The sequence below is a fragment of the Thermobia domestica genome, chromosome 10, assembly GCF_964235325.1.
Source record: "Thermobia domestica chromosome 10, izTheDome1.hap1.1, whole genome shotgun sequence".
Taxonomy (NCBI): Eukaryota; Metazoa; Arthropoda; class Insecta; order Zygentoma; family Lepismatidae; genus Thermobia; species Thermobia domestica.
The window spans coordinates 118,687,423-118,709,849 of NC_137463.1; the positions used below are offsets into that span (position 1 = coordinate 118,687,423).

The 22,427-nt window shown below is 34.8% G+C and overlaps 1 protein-coding gene across 6 annotated transcripts in view; it reads left to right on the top strand.

Annotated features, from left to right (window-relative positions):
• LOC145662680 (choline/ethanolamine kinase-like) overlaps positions 1–22,427 on the top strand; it is a 139,123-nt gene that overhangs the window by 43,043 nt on the left and 73,653 nt on the right. For all 6 annotated transcript variants that reach the window (XR_014127080.1, XR_014127079.1, XM_081728503.1 and 3 more), the window contains exon 2: positions 5,732–5,844. Coding sequence is in view for 4 of the 6 variants with exons in the window: in XM_081728503.1 (XP_081584629.1) it covers positions 5,732–5,844 (113 nt within the window). In the remaining 2 variants the exon portion in view is untranslated. The remainder of the gene's footprint in view (positions 1–5,731; positions 5,845–22,427) is intronic.

Below are 22,427 nucleotides of genomic sequence, written 5' to 3' on the forward strand. Positions count from 1 at the left end.
AGTAATGCTCTTGGCTGCATTTTTGTAAGATGTAATACTTGACGTAGTAGGCATTCTCTGCCTTATCTTATGAATGTATATCTGTATTTTGTTTTTCGTAAACATGTTTCATCGTGTTTTCCCTTTCATTTTGCATACATAATATCACTCACTGGAGTAAACATTAGAAGAAACATAAATATTGAGTGTCGCACATTTAATATATTCTGTCTGCTCCTGTGCAGGTGCCCAATATTAGGGAAGGATATGTACCCTCTTATATCTTTTTCAATAAAAATAATGCTGTTTAAAGCAGTTTAAAATTTTTAATCGCTGCTTATTAAGTAGTATAAAAGCATTTTTCAAAATCTAAAAGTAGAGGTTTGTTTGTTATCCGTACGAGGACAATTGAAACAAAACTTTCAGGAACACTTTTAGTTGGAGATGAAAAATGCTCGCGTTAACATCTGAAAAGAAACTTATTTTGACGTAATTATGGTAAAATTTGGATTGTAATCAATGCAGTTAGTATTGTTTTTCTCCGGAAATAGCATACATGCAAAATTGAAAATAAACACACACACAAAAAGTAATTGTTAGATATGTACGAATCGAAGTTTCAAAGGAGACAGATTGGATGAAATCTTGTAATAATAATAATAATAATAATAATAATAATAATAATAATAATAATAATAATAATAATAATAATAATAATAAAACTGATCAAGCTGGATTTTCAGTAGGCTTTGTAGATTGTAATCTCGAGGGCATCCAAAAGACCACATAGAAGCACCGAAAGAGTTAAAAAAAAAAAGATAACAAAAATGCATAATATTAATAATGCCAAATTTAAGAACGGCAAAAGCACTTGATAAATAGTACATACAAAAATAGAAATGTATTAATTTTAAATACCTTGACTTATGGGTCATCCTGTATATGTTTGTGTGAAGCTAATGATTATACACTCCTAAACAAGAAACAATAACTAAGAAACTGATTCTTGTTGTTCTTATGTTGCATGCAATTTACACGATAACTTTGCTAGTTTTAATATACAACTTAAAAAAAAAAAAAAAAAAAAAAAAACTAATAATTACCATAATGTTAAATACTGGTAAAATTCAGTAGTAGCAAGGTGTTCCGACTTATCTATATTATTTGTTTTGCTTTATGTACACTTGACTATATTTTGAGTAGCCGTGTGATAGCACGTTTGCTTGTGATGTGTTATTATCCCTGTTCGCTTCTCTGTGGAGGGTGCTTGAAGCATTTTTGCTGTGTATCATGGTCTGGTTAGTTGTATTCAGATCGTCAGAAGAAGGTTGAATGGATTTGAATCATTTATTTTTAACGTATTTTCTCAATGGCCACATTAATTATTATAATAACATGCATGAACTGACATTAAGGAGAGAAATGTGCATGGCTTTAGAATGAGACATTGGAGGGACTGAAGAGCAAAATTCTAATCAGAGAATATCCATACATGGTATATTTTGAAACAAATAATAAGAGAGGTAGAAGCTAACCTGGAGTTGGATCAGATTATTAGATACAGACAGAGATGCTATCCAGGGATGTCATTTAGGGGAGGGGAAAGGAAAGGCAATTGCTTCCTTCTGAGTGTGATATATATAATCAATATTATAAAATGTATATTAGTGATAAACGTCGAACTGATGTCGATGGACAATCTTGCATTCCCCAAGCAAATCATGAATTCAAGCTTCTGCTAGTGTTGCCCGTGAGACAAGAATTGGAGATATCTCCGTCCCGTTGGCAACACTGCTGTCGAAGGTACAGTTAACCAAATACTGTGTAGATCGCAGATATCACGATTTATACAATCCTTTCGTACCGATTATTACTCTTACCGATCTACCGATATGGATTTACCTACTGATGGAAGGAAAGCTATTATATTTATTTATTTTAGTTTGAGCTCAAAATTTAATCCTGGAATGTGGCATAAAACTACGAGTCACCAATTAATTAAAAATGTAGATGATATATTATGAGCTTTTTGTTATCCTGCATGAATTTTTGAAAAATATACCAGGCTATAAAATTAGAAGAAAGCAGCACAGTTTTAGTGGGCCCCTATACTTGTCATTGGATTCAAATACAAGAAGCAATACAATATAAAGTTCTGATGCGTGAGAATTCTGTATTTCTTCCGAAATATAGAAATTATACAGGAGATGTCGCTACTAGTAACAAATTTTTATTAGCGGTGGTTCATTATAATGACTGATGACAGTGCTTTTCAGATAAAGTAATATTATGATACGTAGTATTTAACAGACGTTCTCCGTCACTGTCACGTACTTTTATTTTCACATTGCTAACTTTGTAGACACATAGAGACAGGTTGTTTCAAAACAACACAGACAACGTTCGAGATATTATTCCTGACACCAATATAAGACAAAAAGTATAAACCAATCTAGGTGCAGAAGTCCCATCGTTTCGGAGTTATAGACTGCCGAAAGTGTGAAAATAAAATGAACTTTAAAGGTCCATAGTCCAATACTATGGGACCTACCGTGGTCGGGTCAAGACTTCGCTTAGAAACTAGTATGTGCTCTATCCAAATACCCATGTTTCAGAATCCTACGTACTTCCGCAATAATTTTTATAGAGGTAATTGTAAGTACTTCCAATTTATATGCCCGTAGCCAAACTCCCTCTATAAAAATTGTTGCGTAAGTACCGCAGGATTCTGAAACGTGTATTTTTGGATAGCGTACATATTAGTTCCTAAGTAAAGTCTTAACAATATTCGACTACGGTAGATCCCATAGCATTAGAGCTATGGACCTTTAAGGTTATTTTTTTCATGTTTTAGGCAATCTATAATTCCCAAATGACGGGTTTCTGCACCTGGGCTATTCTATTGTCTTATCTTGGTTTCAGGAATTACCTCCGAAACGTTGTCGGTGTTGTTTTGAATCACTCTGTATGTCCTTTATCTGACAAATGTATCAATTTCAAGTGTTTAGCTGCGTCAGTTCGTTCGAGGCAGTCATTTGAGTCAGCCGCTGTGCGTTGAGGCTTGGAGTCTGCATGACGGTGCTCCAGCCCACATGGCTAGTATTGTCAAGTCTACAGTAAAAGTCTGGCTTCAAGGAGATTCAGCATTCATCTTACAGCCCAGATTTTTCACTGCATCCTTGCGAACAACCTCATGTGGACTTAAGTATTGTCATGCAGCATGCGAGCTCAGCGCACAGCAGCTGATTCAAATGACTGCTTCTAACGAACTGACGCAGGTAGACAGTTGAAACTAATAAATTATTTCTATCATAAGTGGCACTATGTCCCATGAAAGGTGATATTTTGGTGTCAGGCCGAAAACTTGCAGAAAGACCCTCATATATATATATATATAGTAATGGAAAAGAATAGCAATTCCATATAATTCTGTGCATTTACAAGGTTTCTTAAGAACTTTCGACATAAGTAAGCATAAACATACACAGAAATATACGTAAATTTAAAGGAAATTTTATGCAGAATGCAAATTGAGTTACAGAAGTTACTCATATCTGCAACAATGGGTGATACTTTGCAAAATATTACTGTCGTTATTAACGGAAGGTAAAATTACGTAGATTTGTACAGCGGGGGACACTTCTAAATGGTACAGCCATATGGAGATTTACGGCTAAGGTGTACCATTTAGAAGTGTTCCCCGCTGTACAAGAATGATTTTACGTGATAATTGGATATCAGTGCAATTTGATAACTAGATTGCACCATTTTGACATCGAGTTCACTGAATTTAGTAGTGTCTCTATTTGAATACGATGTTGCCAGACGTCTTTTATGCTTAAATTAACTGACTACTTGTTGTAGTTGTCCTTGCGCGAAACTTCAAATCATTCCATAAATTTTCAATAGGGTTTAATTCCGGCGAATTACCGGGCCAAGGAAGTGATGCAGCATGCCATAAGAACAGAATATAATCATTTATATCTCTGGGGTGGCAAAGAACAGAATCGTCGTGAAAAAAGAACGGGTTCATCGTTTAAGAAATCTCTTCCGAAAGGTTTAATTTTAGTCTGAAGGATCATTTTGTATGTTTCACAAAAATGGATTCTACCGACCCCACTTAAAAAAAAAAAAAAAAAATTGCAAATCATGACATCTGTAGAGTAATTCGAGGTTTTAACAGTACATCCAAGACTAAGTGCACGATACACCCTTTACGTGAATCATTTCCATAAATACTGATTTTTATCTTATCACTGAACAGTACTTCGCGCCATTGGTCACTAGTCCAGTCCCTGTGAGACTTGGTCCACTGCACATGCCTTGGTACGTGTGAACGCAAATCCATGGATTTCAATTTTTCTCACTGTACGTGAACAAACATTGACACCAAATGTTTCTCACCAACTCGTTGCAAGATCTTGTGATTACTAAAACCTATCTACAAGACACAACGGCCACAATGCACTTTTTTCTAGGAGAGGATTTCATTTTTCGTCCATATCTGCCATTTTTTTCTTTTTTTTCTTTTTTATGCATCTCGCTTCCCGAATCTTAGCCAACTGCGTACTACTATGCTTTTATACACTTTCATAATCCCTGCAATTTTAGCATTGGTTTTGCCACAATGTTCGAACTTCACTGGTTTTTGTTGGTGTTCTGTAACACCTGTTCCCCATTCTATGTCCGATGTAAATGAATTCCACGACTTTTCTTCGAAATTGCATTCAGTACAAACATTTATGAGAGAAAATCAGAATTTTTAGATTATAAATTTAAATTTCAGAACTGCGAGTTTCACTACTTCAACATTCAACATTCCATCTGCGTAATCCTGAAAACCTGTACAACGAGAATGGGCAGAAGAATGGTATTGCATGATTGAAGAGTTAATTAAATAGTCGAGCGCGTACCTCACAATAATCTTGATCGGGTCGGCCATGAAATGAACTTCGGAGCACGAAATTTCTTTTAAATTGATGTATATCCCATTGTATTTATGATTGCTTATGTAGAACTTCTTATTAAATCTTGCAAATGCGTAAGATTACATGAAGTTATCAAGTTTCCCATTATTGTATAGGTATGATGGGCACAAAGTCGCTTTCCCCCAAAGTATACGAAATAAGCGAGCTATCAGAGTTTATATATATATATATATATATATATATATATATATATATATATATATATATATATATATATATATATATATATATATATATATATATATATATAACGTAATCTTGCATATAACACTTCAGTTCGGACATAGGCCTATATTTTTATGTATTTTCGGCGGTTCATAACTCTGAAATGAGACGTTTTTCGACCTATGTTTATAAGAACTTTTTTTCTTTCATTTCATATAAGGAATCGCCTCCCAAAATTTTCAGTGGAGTTACCTACCACCCTGTATAATAAAACACAAGGGACAAATTGTCACTTCTGCAGTGCCAAATGACACTCTTGTTTAGTTTCATGTCAGATTTTTAGATTCTTTGTTAAAACCGAACACGAAAAAGGCGAATCATCTCGTATGGAATGCTAAGAATAATTTGGAAAGTGAAGAGTAATTTTTGTAGGGGAATCCTTAGAAGAATTCTTTCCGAGGGTGGGTGATTGAAATTCAAATTTCGCTATTAAAACACAATTTTCTGTTTGTTAATCTATGATTCATTACTCTTGTTATGAGCTAATATATGTATATTTCTATCATGTAATAATATATAAAACGTTTTGTTTTTCGTAGATGTCAGACCAGAACCTCGAAATGCGAGAGAAAGCGTTTCGAATTTGTCGTGATTACCTTAACGGAGCTTGGAAGCAGATAACTGTGGACGACATTATTCTAAAGCGCATTAGGTAAGCAACCATAATACACATTCCTTGTGTCGGTTACAATCATAGTCTTTTTGCTTCGTAAACAGTATAATGTTTAGTCAGTGTTTTATGTGTGGTTTCTTTTGTAGTGAATCATTTCTCAGAAATGTGCGTAAAAGAAAAGCCAGAACAGGAAAGAGAGAATTACGTAACAGTTCTATTGTATAAAGCATGAAGAAATAGGTATATGTATGATCCGCTGAGGAAATCATATATGCAGTGTGATTGGTTTAATATTTTCCCTTTGACAGTTTGTCAAAGAATTTTCTAGGCAGTACCAATAAGGAAAACGTACCGAAGGGGAGGCACCGTCGTTTTGTTTTTCCAGTGCAAAATAGATATTACATTTTTCTGTGGTTATTGTTGGCGATGATTGCTATAATTGACAAGTGATTTAAGATAAATAATATATCAAAAGATGTAACCAGCTTTTTCGCAATAGTTTTTCAGTATAAGGCCTAAATTTTGATATTGCCTTTGCTTTTCTTTTAACTTTAAAATTACGGAAAATAATGTGAATCTGGCATTTTTCTACTAAAAAGTGATCAGTAGCTTCGCCATTCTCGTTATAGTTTAAAAAAATAAATAAAAAATAAAAAATCGGTAAGGAATACCATCTTGAAAGCATATAACAATATATATATATTTTTTTTTACTTTAAAAAATATGAACACAAGTTAATTCGTGCCCGTAGCTAATAAACCGAATTTATATATAATATCTGTTTGAAACATTACACTATTGTCATTTCTAGATTTTGATTTAACTTCATTGGCAGAGTAGTTTCGGACGCATGTTCTGTGACAGTAATTATTTCAGTTGTTTTTTCTTCTTTTTCCTCCGTGGTGCCTTTCAATTCACGTGGTATGAAAAGTGGTATTGTGGAAATGTACTGTAGCCTACATTGAGCACGATAAGAGATACGGCACTGGGAGGGAAACTCGTAGCTCTACAGGATTCCCCCTTGAAATCATTCTGATGTTCAGCCTTCCAGAATTACTTCGCTGCAAACCTTTTAGTGGTTGAGTTATTATTGTGTTTTTGAAGATGGCAGATGAAATGTGTCACTTACTATACTTTTAAGAATTTCCCTACACATTCACATAGTGTAATGACTTCCCACTGTCTTGCTATTAACCTAACTCTTTGAAACTCGAGGTCTGATGATTTCAGGTGATAACCAACACTCATAGGGTCTATTGGTAGCTAATTAGCCCGGGGAAAAAGTTGCAAAAATTGAATTTTATTTATTTACTTATTTGTTTTGTCCCACTGTGCGGTGTCAGCAGCTCGTGATGCCAGATGTCCTTCCAGTCTACTAAATGCACAGCAGCACAACCTTGCTGGTCGTCAACATGGTCCTTCCTACAGTCATTAGCCTTCAACTACTATCTTTTTAGCTCATTATTGTTGTAGTTTAGTTTAGTTTAGTTTAGTTTCATGCTTTCTGTACATAGAGGTTGCAGAAGACCAAGTACATAGGACTCGCCAGAAAATAATACATCAAATAGCAGACAAAGATAATAGTAAAAAGTAAAATAAAACACTAAAAGAAAATTAGTTTATAATCGATAACAAAATAGTAGTAGCAAAATATATAGGCCTACTAAGTTTAATAATTACACTCTACATATTCAGAAACGCTATAATAAGCTTTATCTACAAGAAATTTTAACACATTTTTAAACACCTTTATGTTCTTAATATTTTTAAAATGTGGGGTAAGTGATTATACGATCTTGTACACATAGGGTACACACTATTTCTAGTTGAGCTATAATTTTGTTGCGAGACATAAACATCCGTAGCTTGTCTTGTATTATGTGAATGTATAGATGTAACGTAATTTATCCATTTTACATCCTTGTGTTCAAGTACTTCAGAAATGGTTCGATTTCGTTACGTTTTCGTAGAGCTTCGCAGGTAGAAATTCGACCGAATAAATATTTTTAATTTAGATCATGTGGCACCCAAACATCAAGCTTCTCTTTGTAGTCAGCTTTTCCCAAATGGTTTAACACTGCATTGTTGGTGTCATGACTACTTATATGTCGGGCTTGCTCGACTTTTGCCAGAAAATCATCCATTTTTGTTGTGATTGGTCGCCCACAGTGAGGAATATCTTGAACATCGAAATTTCCAGAACGAAAGCTATTGAACCATCTTTTGACTGTTGCTAACGCATCTTGCACATGAACAGCACAGATTTCTTAACGGGCCTGTCCAGCATTTACGTAGTCATCGAAATGAAATTGTAAAATATAGCGCAGTTTTCGCGGCGCTTCACTTAACTCCACGGCACAATACTTTGTCTAATTATAGGTATTCCAACACTTTCGACACATGTACTAGTTTCAACTGTCAAATGACATTGTGTGCAGTGTTCGTAGATTTCCTTAAGAAACTTTCTCTCAACTGACTTAAAATTTCTCCCTTTTCTTATCAAATTTTCCCTAGTTTCTTGAATATCCAATTCCTATAACAGAAATTATGTGATAAAATTAATTTAGCTATCGTAAAGGAAGGGCCAACCACATTTATTTTATTCATTTGCTTTTCGTTTCTATTTTTTTTTTTAAATTTATTTTTCCTTCACTTTTTTTTTTTTTAAGAAAACACATGCACCTAACCACGAATTAGTGCAAATTATACTACTTTAAAAACATACCCTCACACACAAACTATACTGTTGTATTAATTTATTTCTGAAGAACAAAGAGAAATTTAAGTATTTATGTTGGTCAATCAGTCAGCACGAGAATTTCCTTGGATTTTTTTACATTTTATCGAAAAATTCCCTTTTTGTCAAATTTACCTGCGAAATTTCCCGAGATTAGGGAAATTTCCCTCTAACTACGAATATTGATTAACAGTCAAGGACTTTCACGAGTTTTATTTCTCCGTCCAGAGATGGAGTTAGCATCGCAGTCGGTCTTGCCTCCGCTCGCAAAAACGTGTGTGAAAATGTTTGTTGTTTAATTCGATGTTGCCATCTCAATAATGAAAAAGTGTTAAATACAGTCAAATCAGTTGACAAATAATGAACATAAAGAACATAATTGTTTTATATATACACAATTCTTTTGTATATTTATACGTGTATGTTTGTGTGTATTGGTAAAATAAGTCATAGTTTTCGTCTAATAATAAGAAAACAGTCTATAACATGTCATGAAATCTCAAACACCCTCCAATCGCCCCTTTTTGTTCCAAGCCTCGTTTAGAAAGGAAAACGCCTGTGGGGGCGTTAAGCCATTGTTAAGAACCAGTGACCGAAATAATGAAAATATTTTCAAGATTCTCATCATTATTCGGACCCCCTTGAAGTCTCAGAAAAAGGAAAAAAAAGTATTGAAAGTTTGTGATAAATGGAAATTTCTTGTTTTATCTTCATTCTTGTACATTTTCAGAATACGAAATACCAGTAAATTAAATACATTTTATAAATACCTGCAGAGAAAAGGAGGAAATGAAATGATTACTTGTTCTGTATTGCTTGGTACATAATGTGTTTCTATGGAGTATCTGATACGTTTTATTATTATTATTATTATTATTATTATTATTATTATTATTATTATTATTATTATTATTATTATTATTATTATTATTATTATTATTATTATTTCTCTGTGCACGAAAACGCGTACTAATGAGCGCAATATCGTGCTAATACACTTTATTTTTATTTTTGTAAGTAACCCTTTAACTTCTTCCTTCTGTTCCCAATATTTATATATTTTCAACCCATCAAGTCTTTTCTTCTGTTACGAAATAAAATACTAAAGTATTTAAAAACAGATTTTGTTCGATTTAGAGATGGAAATTGTACAGTAATTTGGCTGTCCACAGATGTACATCCAAACCCGATTACCGTACGGAAAAGTGCGATAATTTTAAATCTTGAGCTCTTATTCCTCAACATAGTTTTAAAAACTATTACTGTTTGTAATAAAACAGTAATACTACTTTTTAAACAAGGAAAACGTTCCGTTTAGCTGATTTTGAGAAAACAAGAAAACACTACTCAGCCGAGTAACGAAGTTTAAAATGTCGGGGGAAACCTATTTTATTACGCTTCCCTAACAGATAGATAAAGGGAGTAAGGCATAATTATGTTTACATCTCCTGTGACTGCAATATTACATAGCATTATTTATTCTTTTATTCATGTTTATTTATACATTATGTTTGGAGGGTTCATTTCACATATACGGTACAAAGAAAATTTATATAGTAACTACTTTATGTACAAAAAGATTCTACCGAAGGCGGACCGTAGTCAGTCAGCGCCGACAAAAGAAATAACTAATATACTTATTTTCTTTGTTTGTAATATTGCCTCCTTTTTGTTTTATTGAGGGCTGCAAAATGAATCTTATGTACCTTTGACGCCCCTCAAACTCTATCAGAATTGAGGGAGGGGCACCCCTCTTGGTCTTTCATCTTGTTACGCCACTTATTCTGCTGGACAAAATATTTTCTATTTATGTCACTGAATACTTGTCAGAATCATTTTATTGAATAGTTTATTTCCCAAAAGTATATGCCACACATAGGCGTAAATTGCGCCCCCACAAGCCTTGCGGCCCAGGGGGCACATAACCAAGGACTATGGGGACTCTGAGGCTTCAAGTTACGCTACTGTTGCCACATATATTATAACGTTTAAAATATTGTGGAATGTTTTTAGCTGAATCTAATATAATATCTTATAAATCAGAAAACAATCTTAACAAATCATGAAACTGTTATTCAAAAGAGTACAGTAATGTTAAATATGCCTATATAAAATTTTGTTTATATTATTTATTACGAAAAACCGAATTCAGATATAGTCTTCACCAGAGACGTACGCCGGAATTTATTTCGGGAGGGGTCGAAAGCTTTTGGGCGGGTTCAAATACAATTTGAGGCTAAATTATATTAAACTTTGTAAATTTGCCCCTAAAATTAGACTAAATTTACAAAAATGTCGGGATATTGGGGGGTCCGGACCCACTCCCTGCGTACGTCCCTTGTCTTCACAATCCTGATGTGATGTGATGTGAAATTGGTCATCTCAAAATTTTATCTTTTAGAACATGTTATGCTCTCCTGGTCTGTAGTTTGAATACATGTATCCATGTATCAAGTTCAGATACATGAGAACTTATTTGATTTGATAGGAATTTAATCACTATATATTAAGCACTTATCCAGGTTTTCTTCTCGCGGGGGGAGGGGGTGACAAGGGGAAGTCTCGTAAGCACCTAATTCTGTTTTAAAATATCAATTTGTTTTCAAAATAATAATAATATAATGCAAGAGTTCTATTCTTGCTTAAACTTTTCCTTACTTTTCATTATAAGAACCAGTTTAGTTTGAAGGAACTGTATTGTGGCACAAAGAAAGTCAAATATTTCCGAGAGATATGTAACTGGATAAGGAAACTGTCTGCGATAGCATATAACAAGAATAACAAGAAAACACTGAGTGTATAGTTCTATTACATTTAAAGTTGTAAACAGAACAGAAACGAAATTTTAATCCTATTTAAAAGTGTTCTTTTTTTTTTTTTTTTTTTTTTTTATTCCACGAAGGGGCAATGGCATCACGGTATGTTCTTGGACTTAAAGGAAGACGACAACACATTGCCCAAAATTTTGACAGACTCGAAGTAATTTGAAACAAAAGAATCTCAAAAACATAAAAGTATGTTTATTAAAAACGTGCTTCAGTTTCGGAGGGGACATGAGCCCCCAGGTCCCCCCTGGATACAGGGGCGGACTGGCCCACCATGCTACCCTGCAAATGCAGGGTGGGCCCCCCAAACTGGTGGGCCCCCTCCACCAATTTTAAAAAGATGTGCTCAATTAAACCTACTAGTATCATAAATATCGCAGGGTATCCCGCAAACTTGTGTTTTGCATAAAAAAGACAAAGTTAAACTTTCATGAACAGACCTTATTCTTCTTCACGTTTATCGAATTGAAAAGGTTCCGTCTATGAGACAATCATGCCCTAAAACATTGCGGGGTTTGTGATACAGCAACTGTTAAAAACGAGCACGTTAACTACTAATTTTTTTAAATATAAGAAACACAGTAGATTTCAGGCTGTTATTGTATTTGGATACCATTGCCTACTCCGGACCTTTTACAAGCCGGCGAGTGGCGATGTTTTAAAGAAACAATACTTTCGTAGATATTATTGTGGAAAGTGGAGGTGGAGCCGGAACGCTTTTGAACTGCATTGTCCTCAGACCAAGCTTCGAAGAAAGAAATCGGATCAGGCTTCGTTGTTGTTGTTGTTGTTGTTTTTTCAGTGCGGGAAAGCGAAAATAAATTAGTCGCCACTATCAACGATTGTTTTATACAAATCTCAAACAATTACTATGAAGTTGCTGCCCTCGGCTCGTGTTTTATTTGTATATTACATCGAAGAACAAATCCGATAGCAGCAATTCAATTATTGGAACGCCAGTTACGTGTCGTTTGTCGTGGAAGACAGATGTGGTTGTGTCAGTATGGATGGTAGGAGTAATTGTAAGATTACTGTAAAGAAAAAATGTAAAAGTGGTGCTAAAAAGCGAGAACACAAACGAAGATGTGATTTACAAAAAGCTGCATCTGACCCGAAACAACGTAGGCTATTTGAATCTGTGAAGCCCAAAAAACAAATGAACGTGATGTGACTCATTCGAGTACTGCAGGACAGTTGCCAGGTATTTATTTTGTTTTTCTGTCTAAGGTGTTTATAAATTATAATATATACACCACGTCTTTGGATGATTTCAGTCAATTGTAGCTTATGTTTTATGGTTATTTTTACTTAAAATTACACAACTTTAACAGGCGAACACGAAATTAACTGAACTGTTTGCTGCCGCGTAGTGCTTTGAAACAGGTCAGATCAGGCTTTCATGGGTCAGGGGTCGAGTCAAGCCTGCTCGAGACACGGATCGGGTCAGGTCACCTACGCTAGGGTCAGGGCTGCTCTAGTCACGGGTCGGCTCGGGTCAACTTTCTTATGCGCCGTTTCTCGATTATGAAAGTGATCAAAAACGGTTGCGTTCATCGCTTGGACAAGATTTGTTGGAAGACTTTATTCTTTTATACATAGAAAGATCATATACGTTTGATTACGACAAAGTGATTGACGATCTTGTATCTAGCTCCAGAGAATTAGGTAGATATTTGAAATTGTGAGTGTAACTGGGGCATAATGAAGATATTAATATTAGGATACATTTCTGGCATTCATATTAATAGGGTCTATTATATTATATTAGGTTACAGTATGCAATTCAGTAGAAAATTTCAACCAATTTGATATTAGAACTGATTTATGAGGAAAGAAACTTACATTATTACTGTCAGTGCTTTGATTAGTTAGTGTTTCAAAGTTCACTTGAGATTAGTTTTTACTTATTGCACATTTATATATTTTGGGTTTTCTAAAACATGACATTCATTTGTTTAAATAAATGGTTTAAATTCATTACATAAAAAAACAATAGCACTATAGAAATAACTGAAAGCACCAATTCCGGTATTGTGTGTTTACAATAAAAAATGATAATGCCAATTACATACTGTATGAGTTACTATTAAAATGTTCCTACTTCAGATTTTTTGTAATTAATGTTTTGCTTTTGTATGAATATATGGGATACTATTTATGGGTTCGAAGATGGACTTTTATATGTAATACATATGAAGAATGCCAAGTACATTTTTTTACATTTTTATACAGTGGGCCCTCATTTCAGTTTAGCAGGGTGGGCCCTATGGTTGCCAGTCCGCCCCTGCCTGGATACGTGCCTGCTATAGAATATATGCTTGCTGTGATGGAAGCTTCACGTTGATCTGTCTCAATAGTTTGAATGGTTGTTGCCATAATTCATCGTTGGATACAGAGAAAAATGCATAGCCTTTCATATCACCCCTAAAGATAAAGTATCTGTATTTGCTAATATCTGTATTTGCCTCAGAGACGTACGTAGGAATTTATTTTGGGAGGGGTCCAAACCATTTCGGGAGGTCCGAATACAACCCCAGACAGGGATAACTTTTCCCCTCTCTTACGTGTGTGATGGCTGGGTGCGTATATAAGTGAAATTCATCTGCCCTGGGAAAAATATTCAATTCGCACACTGACCCGTCCAGTTATCCAAATTTTATATAACGTAGTGAAGAATATTTTTTTGCGAAATAAAGTAATGTTTATTTTGCGAAATAAAGTATTGAGGAATCTACTTACATAGTCGTCAACAGGCCCGCAACTACGGCGAGGGTTAGGGGGCCTGGTTCCTTCCTAAATTTTTTTAGCCCCTCAAACCATAATGCATCCGTATGATATTGATACAGAGACCTAGAATTGTTACGATTGCCCCCCTAGCATATTTATGTCCCCCAAACTTCAGTGGCTGGTTGCGGGCCTGGTCAACAAGGTTTTCACAGGTATTACGTAATTTAAACAAATTTGTATAATGCAAAATAAATTTACTACTAAATCATGCTCAATTTTAAAATAAGCCAACATCATTTAGTTACAAGAGTATAAAATGTTGCATTAGCCGTTACCCAGCTTTATCAAACTTGGTTCTCTTCTGTTCGAACTCACAATGAAAGTTTGCACAAGATATTTCACACGAATTTGATCTTATACGGGTGTACTTATGCACATGATACCTAGGTAGAATCCCACAGCGTTCAGGCGCCTTGCGAAATTCATTTATTAGAAAAAAAACTAAAATTAGGAAATGCTAGTGTGAACATTACATGGATCTATATTTTCTTCCTTCTGCACTTCCAGGAAAAGGGAGATGCAGATATTACACATGAGTATACGGTAATTTATAATATTGTATTGTCACCAGACATATGTGAGTGAAAAATTTTTAAAAAAAAAGTTATAGATCTAGATAATATAGAAGTGGCCATGTGGACAGGCAACAAAGAACGAAAGTGATTTTTTAAAAAAACAGGGCCTAGGAATTTTATCCACATACCATTTCACTTGATCATATTTCCCTCAAGAATTATTCATGTAATTATCTTTCAATTATTTCTGAAAGGGTTTTGACCTCGCTTTCAAAGGGTAAATTTGTCCTAGATTGATTCCAATATTTTTTCTATAATCTTTCCCAAAGATCACAAACTGACATCTGTACTATGTTATTTTGCGGAAATGGTGAGCTGACAAGTGACAACTACCCTTTCCAGGAATTCGCAGAATGAAAAGAAAGAAAAAAAGAAAGAGGGAGAGAGATGAGAAAAGGTTTGGGTTGTACCGCTGTTTATTAGTCACCTGATTGGAACAACTTCAGCGAGGCAGAGAACTAAACTTGCCGCTCGACTCGGGCGGAAAGGAAAAACTAAGATTTATTCATCACTTTCAGTAAGGTTGAGTCATAGTAGCGAATGAACATACCCCCAAATCATTAATCCCTTCATAAACATTGAAGACCTTTTTCCTGTTTTCGTCAAAATATACGAATTTTCTCACACTAGTGACACTTGTAGTACATTCTTTATTTTAACCACATGAACTCATTTTATTTACAGATACTTTATCAAAATGAGATAGTAGATTTTGTCACTCGCTATAGGTTAACATATACAATACATCTAATTTTAAACGCACACGCACAATACGATGCTGTCTGATTGGTTTGTGTGCATGTGTCTGGATAAATATAGAACAAAAAAAAAATAAATAAATAACAGATTCAAGTTTCTCTTCAATGATAGTGAACATAGTCTTGCTCATGCATGCAATATCTAAAATGCTGAGGAATTCTTCTAGGTGAGAGTAACCACTTCCAATAGATACCGCGGCCCAAACTGCTGACGTATTAACAGTTGACACTTTCGTTTTTGAGTCCAATTTCTCAGTAGAATGGCTAACTTCCCGGTTGCATGCTCGACATTTGAAGTACAAATAACTAACAAGTCCTAGTCGCCGTTCTTTTATAAAATCCAATTTACCGCCAGTGCATATTCTTCTATGGTTATCTTGAAGTGTTAATGCCCATTGAAGAAAATGTTCCAAGTTAACAATTCGATAGCCGCTTGGGACGCCATTTCATGTCACATTTCCACGCTGTCTCAAATATGAAAGTTTCAGAATCAAAGCTGCAAAGAAGAAACAAGTGAGTATCGTTCCACAGTGTGAAACTACGGTAAACTTCCAAACTATACCAATTACATAGTAAAACTGGAAATAGTAGAGACCGGAAGTAGTTGATGTCTACCACTTCCGGTTTAAATAGAAGATTGGTGAAGGAGATTGTACCTATTCTTGGAACTATGAATCGATTCTCAGAAACCTCTTGTCGATATCTCTTACCGTTTTTGAGTTACGACAAATACTGTTGAAACCGGAAGTGGCCGATTTGTATAGCTTCAAGTTTAACTTAAGATTGGTGAAGGAGATAGGACATATTCTTAGGATGCTGAATGGATTTCTGAAAACTGCTTGTCGATAACTCTTACAGTTTTGTCAATGAAAATCAATATTGAAACCGGAAGTAGTAGTGAATTTCTACCACTTCCGGTTTTAGTGGAAATACAGAAGTCGAAGTGTTTTGTTTCCTTCACACCTTGAATCGATTTCTGAGAACCGTTTGACGCTAGCTGTTATCGTTTCTGGGTTATGACTATTACTGTTGAAACAGGAAGTGGTAAAAATCGACCACTTCCGGTTTAAGTAGGAGGTTGTTGAAGGAGATGGAATCTGTTCATGGGATGCTGAATCGATACCCGAAAACCACTTGTCGATAGATTTTACCGCTTTAATTGTATGACAATAAATTGAAACCGGAAGTAATAGTGAATATGTACCACTTTCGGTTCTAGTAGAAATGCAGAAGTGGAAGTGGTTTGCTTCCTTGAGACCCTGAATCAATTTCCGAAAACCGTTTGTCGATAGCTGTTACGGTACCGTTATATGAGTTATGAGTTAAAACCGCAAATTGCCGATTTCTACCACTTCTGGTAAGTAGGAGGTTTCTGAAGGAGATGGAATCTATTCTTAGGATGCTGGAACGACCGCTTGTCGATAGCTCTTATCGTTTTTGCTGTGATACCTGTTGACAGACAGATAGATAGACAGACGGACGGACACAGTCGTTCTAAAGAACTTCAATTTCTTATGCAGCATAGAGGCATCATTGTGTTACAATGATAGCTACGTGATATATATAGAGACGTGCAGATAAACGGGGGTCTATGGGTTCATACACACCCCTCCCAGAAAATTCTGAGCAAATGAAAAAAAAATACTCCTATAGAAAAATAAATAGCAAATTCCACATTTTAGAAGTTGGAAAAGTCGGATCTCACTGAAAAATTAATTTTTTTTTCTATCATACCACTTTTGTGATGCACTTATCATCAGAGCTGGTAATTGCGCGTCAAAAGTTTTTTTTTTTTTTTTTTTTTTTTTTTTTGCGAATCACGTTTTTAGACGTTCAAAATGCTCAGCAATTACATTTTTTTAGTTTCTACCAGGAACGTAGCCAGAGTTCTGATTTGAGTGGGGGGCATATATACTAAACTAGTAGTATAAATAGCAAACTAGTATTTATATAGTAGTTTAAATATTTGGAAGGCAAGTCAAGATTTGGACCCCGTGCTTTCCCTAGCTACATCCTTGGTTTCTACACAACTTTTTTCCGCTAGAAAGTACCCACGTGAATTAAATAGCTGCATAAATTGCTTGCTATAGTACAACATGTAAATAAATTTTAGAAAAAAAAAATCATTCAAGTCATAGCCTACGATGCGGGGGCTTGCGAATATGATTACCGATGTGAACACTTGGTCGACGTTGAAAAAAAAATGGTGAATCAAGACGACTAAAACTATAAACCAGATAAGAGGGTAGAGACGCATGCTAACATGGAGAATACACTCATTTGTAGCTACAATATATGAAATGCACTACTTTTCGTAGTGACTCTGGCGTTTTTACCATGCCTTGAAAGAAACAAAGCGACCCGCGGCTGAGTCAATACTTAGGAACAATTTTGGCGGAACAAGAATGAGGAAAACCAGTCCGGCAGGAGGGGGAGTAGAAATGACATGCCAATTCCAATGTGAAAACCCTCTGTGCAGCACAAATGAAAAAAAAAAGGTCTTATCAGATCCCTTCGTTTGCTTGCTTCTTCTCAATTCTTGGAATTCTAACCCGAAGCTAGTCAGTCACGTGATGTGCAAAGCAGAGAAATCTTGGTTCATCTGCATGTCCCACCGTACCGTTTGCGAGATAGGATGTACTCATAACTGATAGATGAGACTTATTATTATTATTATTATTATTCAAACTAATGAAATAAGGGGCGGGGCAACTTCACACTTACCCGTCCGATTTTGAGATTTTTCTCCTCAAATCGTTAGTTTAGGTTAGTTGCTAAAATTATTATTTTCGAAAGAGTTCTTTTATACTAGAAATAAATTAGGGAGAGGAGGGATAGTGTGAAGTTGTCCACCCATGAACAATATCTATATAGTTATACTGCATTATATAACTAGTTGCTCGTCAGTTTACGCAGTTCTGAAGCTGCCTATCTCAGTTTTGCAAAAGTAAATATTTTATTTGACAAATATGTTTGAGGACCAAGTGGCATGTGATTATAATCGTACTTCTTCTCTTTAATCAACATCATATTCGTATACATCGCTCTTTGTCATGATATGTATCATCATCATAATTAATTCCACATAATCTCTAGTCCATTAACATTAAATTATTATTATATTGTGCTAAAGATCGAACAAAATGACACGCACAAATTTTATACGTACCATGGAATATTTCAGAACGAAAATGATTCTCACATGTTAATATTATTATATTATTTAATCGTCAACATTATTTATATCTTGCTTACTGTCCGATCCTAATTGACAAATATTATACCTACGTAAACCAAGATTTCGAAGATAGACCCCCCTGGTATGGCTTACGGTTCACGGGTATCCTTGCGAGCCACTGTTCTTAGCACTCTAATTTATTGAAATAACTTATAGTACACTGGTGCCCTTATTTGGTTCGCAGTGAGAGAGTATTAAATGTAGTACAATATTCCGTCCCAGTCTAAATAGTGAGTCAATATATTACAGATTGTATATAGAAACTGGTAGGTACTGAGAACAGATGCTAAACAACGAAAACAAAACATAATTAAAAACCAGACAAAAATAATGTAAATATACATTAAATAATAAGTAAAACGAATATAAAGAGTTATCTACTAACATACTCCAGTAACACGAAGCTTATATATATCAGCTTGAATCTTGAATCTTCAGCGGTTTCTTGTTCTTGATAACATGGAGAAGAATCATCAACAGAAACAACAATTTCAGTTTTGCGACGTTTAGCGGCGGCTCGAGCAGATTTTGAGCGTTTATTTCGTTTTCTGGTTTTTGATAAAGGTCGTTTACGAGCCATTATCAGCGTTGCCAGATCTAGCATAATGATGCTAGATCTAGCATAATTTGCATGTCATTAGCATCTAGCATCTTGCTTTTAGCATCCTGCCCAAATCTGCATAATTTCAGCAAGTTTATCAAAAAGCCGCAAAACCTGGAGATAAGAAAGAAGCTGGTCGTGGGAGAAAAAAAGAACGGCAGAAATGTATCCTCTCCCATTGATTCATACAGTCGGTAAACCAAACAGGCAGTCTCATTTTCCGAAGTAAGTTAGAAACGGCTTTGGGCTTTTTTTTTTGGAGGGGGGGCTCCACCCTGGGTTTTCTAATCCTCTAACTTGCGAGGCATGGGCTGAGCTATGGGGGCCATTCTTCCCCCAACTTTTTGACAACTTTACCATCTTTATTTCTGACTTCATGACCATCTTTATTCCTGAAATGAAAGGTCCGAGACCGACCAAAAATCTCCCCCCCTCCCCGCAGACAATTCCCAACTCCGCTTATGCTGCGAGGTAATTTTCTTTCAAACTATGTAAACAAACACTTTGCATTCGTTTATGCGATATATACTCCGTTGAGTCTGGCAACGACTGCACTACTTTAGTTGAGTTAAAGCTTTGGTGCGCGAAGTATTGAGTTCTATCCACGCATTCTTGTGCTCTCAGTATTTTAAGTTACGTTATTATATCTCAACATTGTTTTTTTTTCTTTCTTTTAAAATTCTTGAATTAGTAACTATGAGGATCTAGCATAATTTGACCAAATCTAGCATAATTTCGATCAGGTTTTGAAATAATTCCGAGCTGTGAGTCTGGCAACGCTGGCCATTATGTATTTGCAGTATATCAGCTCACGCCTGATTGGTAACACCTTCAACTCGTTAGCTACACTGCGAAATAGGTGATAGTAGGACCTTGTAGTTGTAGAACATTCCGTCGAAAATGCGAGTGGCGCTAGCGTACAGATGTTCCTTTTAAAATGTTAACACTTTGCGCATTTATTCTCGAAATACATAAAGTACGTTGGTAATACATGATGAAATATAATATCGAGAGGAAGAAGACATTTCAGTGTTTAGAACGATATATAAATGTTGAAGATCGCTGGCCCCTTTCGACAAATATAAGTAATCAAAAAACGGATTTGTGCTGTGGTGTGCAGTTTAGTTGCATATTTTCATTCTAATATCTAGTTCTTAAGATAATTAAAAACAAATCAAGCTTCAAGAAAAATTTAATACCATTTCATTCTAATCAATAATAATCAGGGAATAACATATTCAAGTTTCGGAACGAAATTTTTATTAATTATTGCACTAAATTGGAACAAATTTTAATTAATTAATAATTAATTATATAAGCGCATATTGATTATATCAACATAAAATTAATCATTACTACTATTAAATATATTGCTATAATGTTATATACTCAGATCATTTCGATAAATTGCGTTCTTTAGTAATTCTGAGTAGAGTGCCAACGCCCTTAAGCCTGTTCTGCTGCGACTCATATTCCCTAAGATTTGGCACACTAACGCTATCTCGTGTGTAAAAAGTTAACTACTTTTTAGTAGCTTTAACATGTAATGAAAGTGATATATTATGCGGATCTTACACCTTGTGTTTTAGTGTCAATATGCAACCTTATATAAAGAATCCTTTAATTCCTAAATTATTGGTGTTTGAAGTTTAATGAGATTTTTAGAAGTTCAGTTTAGGTTTTTGCTATGCATTCTATCGATTTTTGTAAATAAAATATGATTTATACTATGGAAATACGTGATTTACGTTGTTTATGAAATACTAGATAAATAAAGTAAAAGCTATTTTGAAGGCATTTCATATCTACCCCTTCTATGGATCAGCTAGTGCACTAGATATTTGTATGACTAGATGGAGAAGATTTGCAAAGCGAGACATGTATGATTCAAATGGAAGTCTGTGTTCGTTAACACTCATGAATTGCTTTCTCAGGACACCAGTGAGAACTGCATTGTTTGTTCCTGCGTCACGAAGCGATCACATTCTTGTGTGAGATATTTATAGATTAGGAAAGGTGGTTTCATTTTACATCATTTCGAGATGCAGCTTTCTCGGTTGCCTTGGTAAGCTATTCTATACCATAAAGTGCATTGAAACAGGAAATCAAACTCTTTATTTGAATACGAGTACTTGATATTTACTCATCTTCTATAGAAAATGCAATGACCTCATTGTGCATGAATAATGGAATTAACAAATTTAGTGGAAAACCACCTAAAATAAATATATATATATATATATATATATATATATATATATATATATATATATATATATATATATATATATATATATATATATATATATATATATATATATATATATATATTATAAAAGAGAACGTACAAATCCTTTGTTCCCTCATCACGCTAATACGGCTGAACCAATTTCTTTTATTTTTGGGGGGTTATTAGGATTTGGACCCTAGATGGTTTTTATCATATCACTTTAATTTTTAATTACCAGTGTCTTCAGATAATTGACCATTCAAGTGTCCATAACGTACAAATCCTTTGTTAGTTCATCATAGGTAAAAATAAACGTATTTATATGCAACCCGCATGACCGTGTCACTCGGCGGGTTAACATAAATGACAGGCGCTATAATGTTAACATTTACTGCAATTTGAAAGCGAAAAAGTAAAAATTATCTAAGTAACAAAGTTTATTGCGTTCCGGGGTGACCGCAGCGAAGCGGGGTGAACGCTGCTAGTATAATATATATTATATGCTTTGGTGCAAAAAAGAAGCACTTCATACGTTCAATAATCAAAAACGTGGGTAAAATGATAGTGACTCAACTAAATTAGACCCAGTTTGTTCACCACAGAGTATACCTAACCTAGGATTCAAAAGTGAGTACTCTTATCGCTGACTGGATCATCGTTTCTGCCCAACGGAAAATGAAAAATTTGGGATGCATACATTAATAATAATAATAATAATAATAATAATAATAATAATAACGTAATTACTTGCTGCCAGTCACTATGATCCTGAGTTAATCTTTCTATCCAGATGTAGTACTCACTCATTTAATCAGTCGTAGTAGTATTCCTTCGTCATCCCATTTTCATTCCACTTCCCCTCCCGACAGTC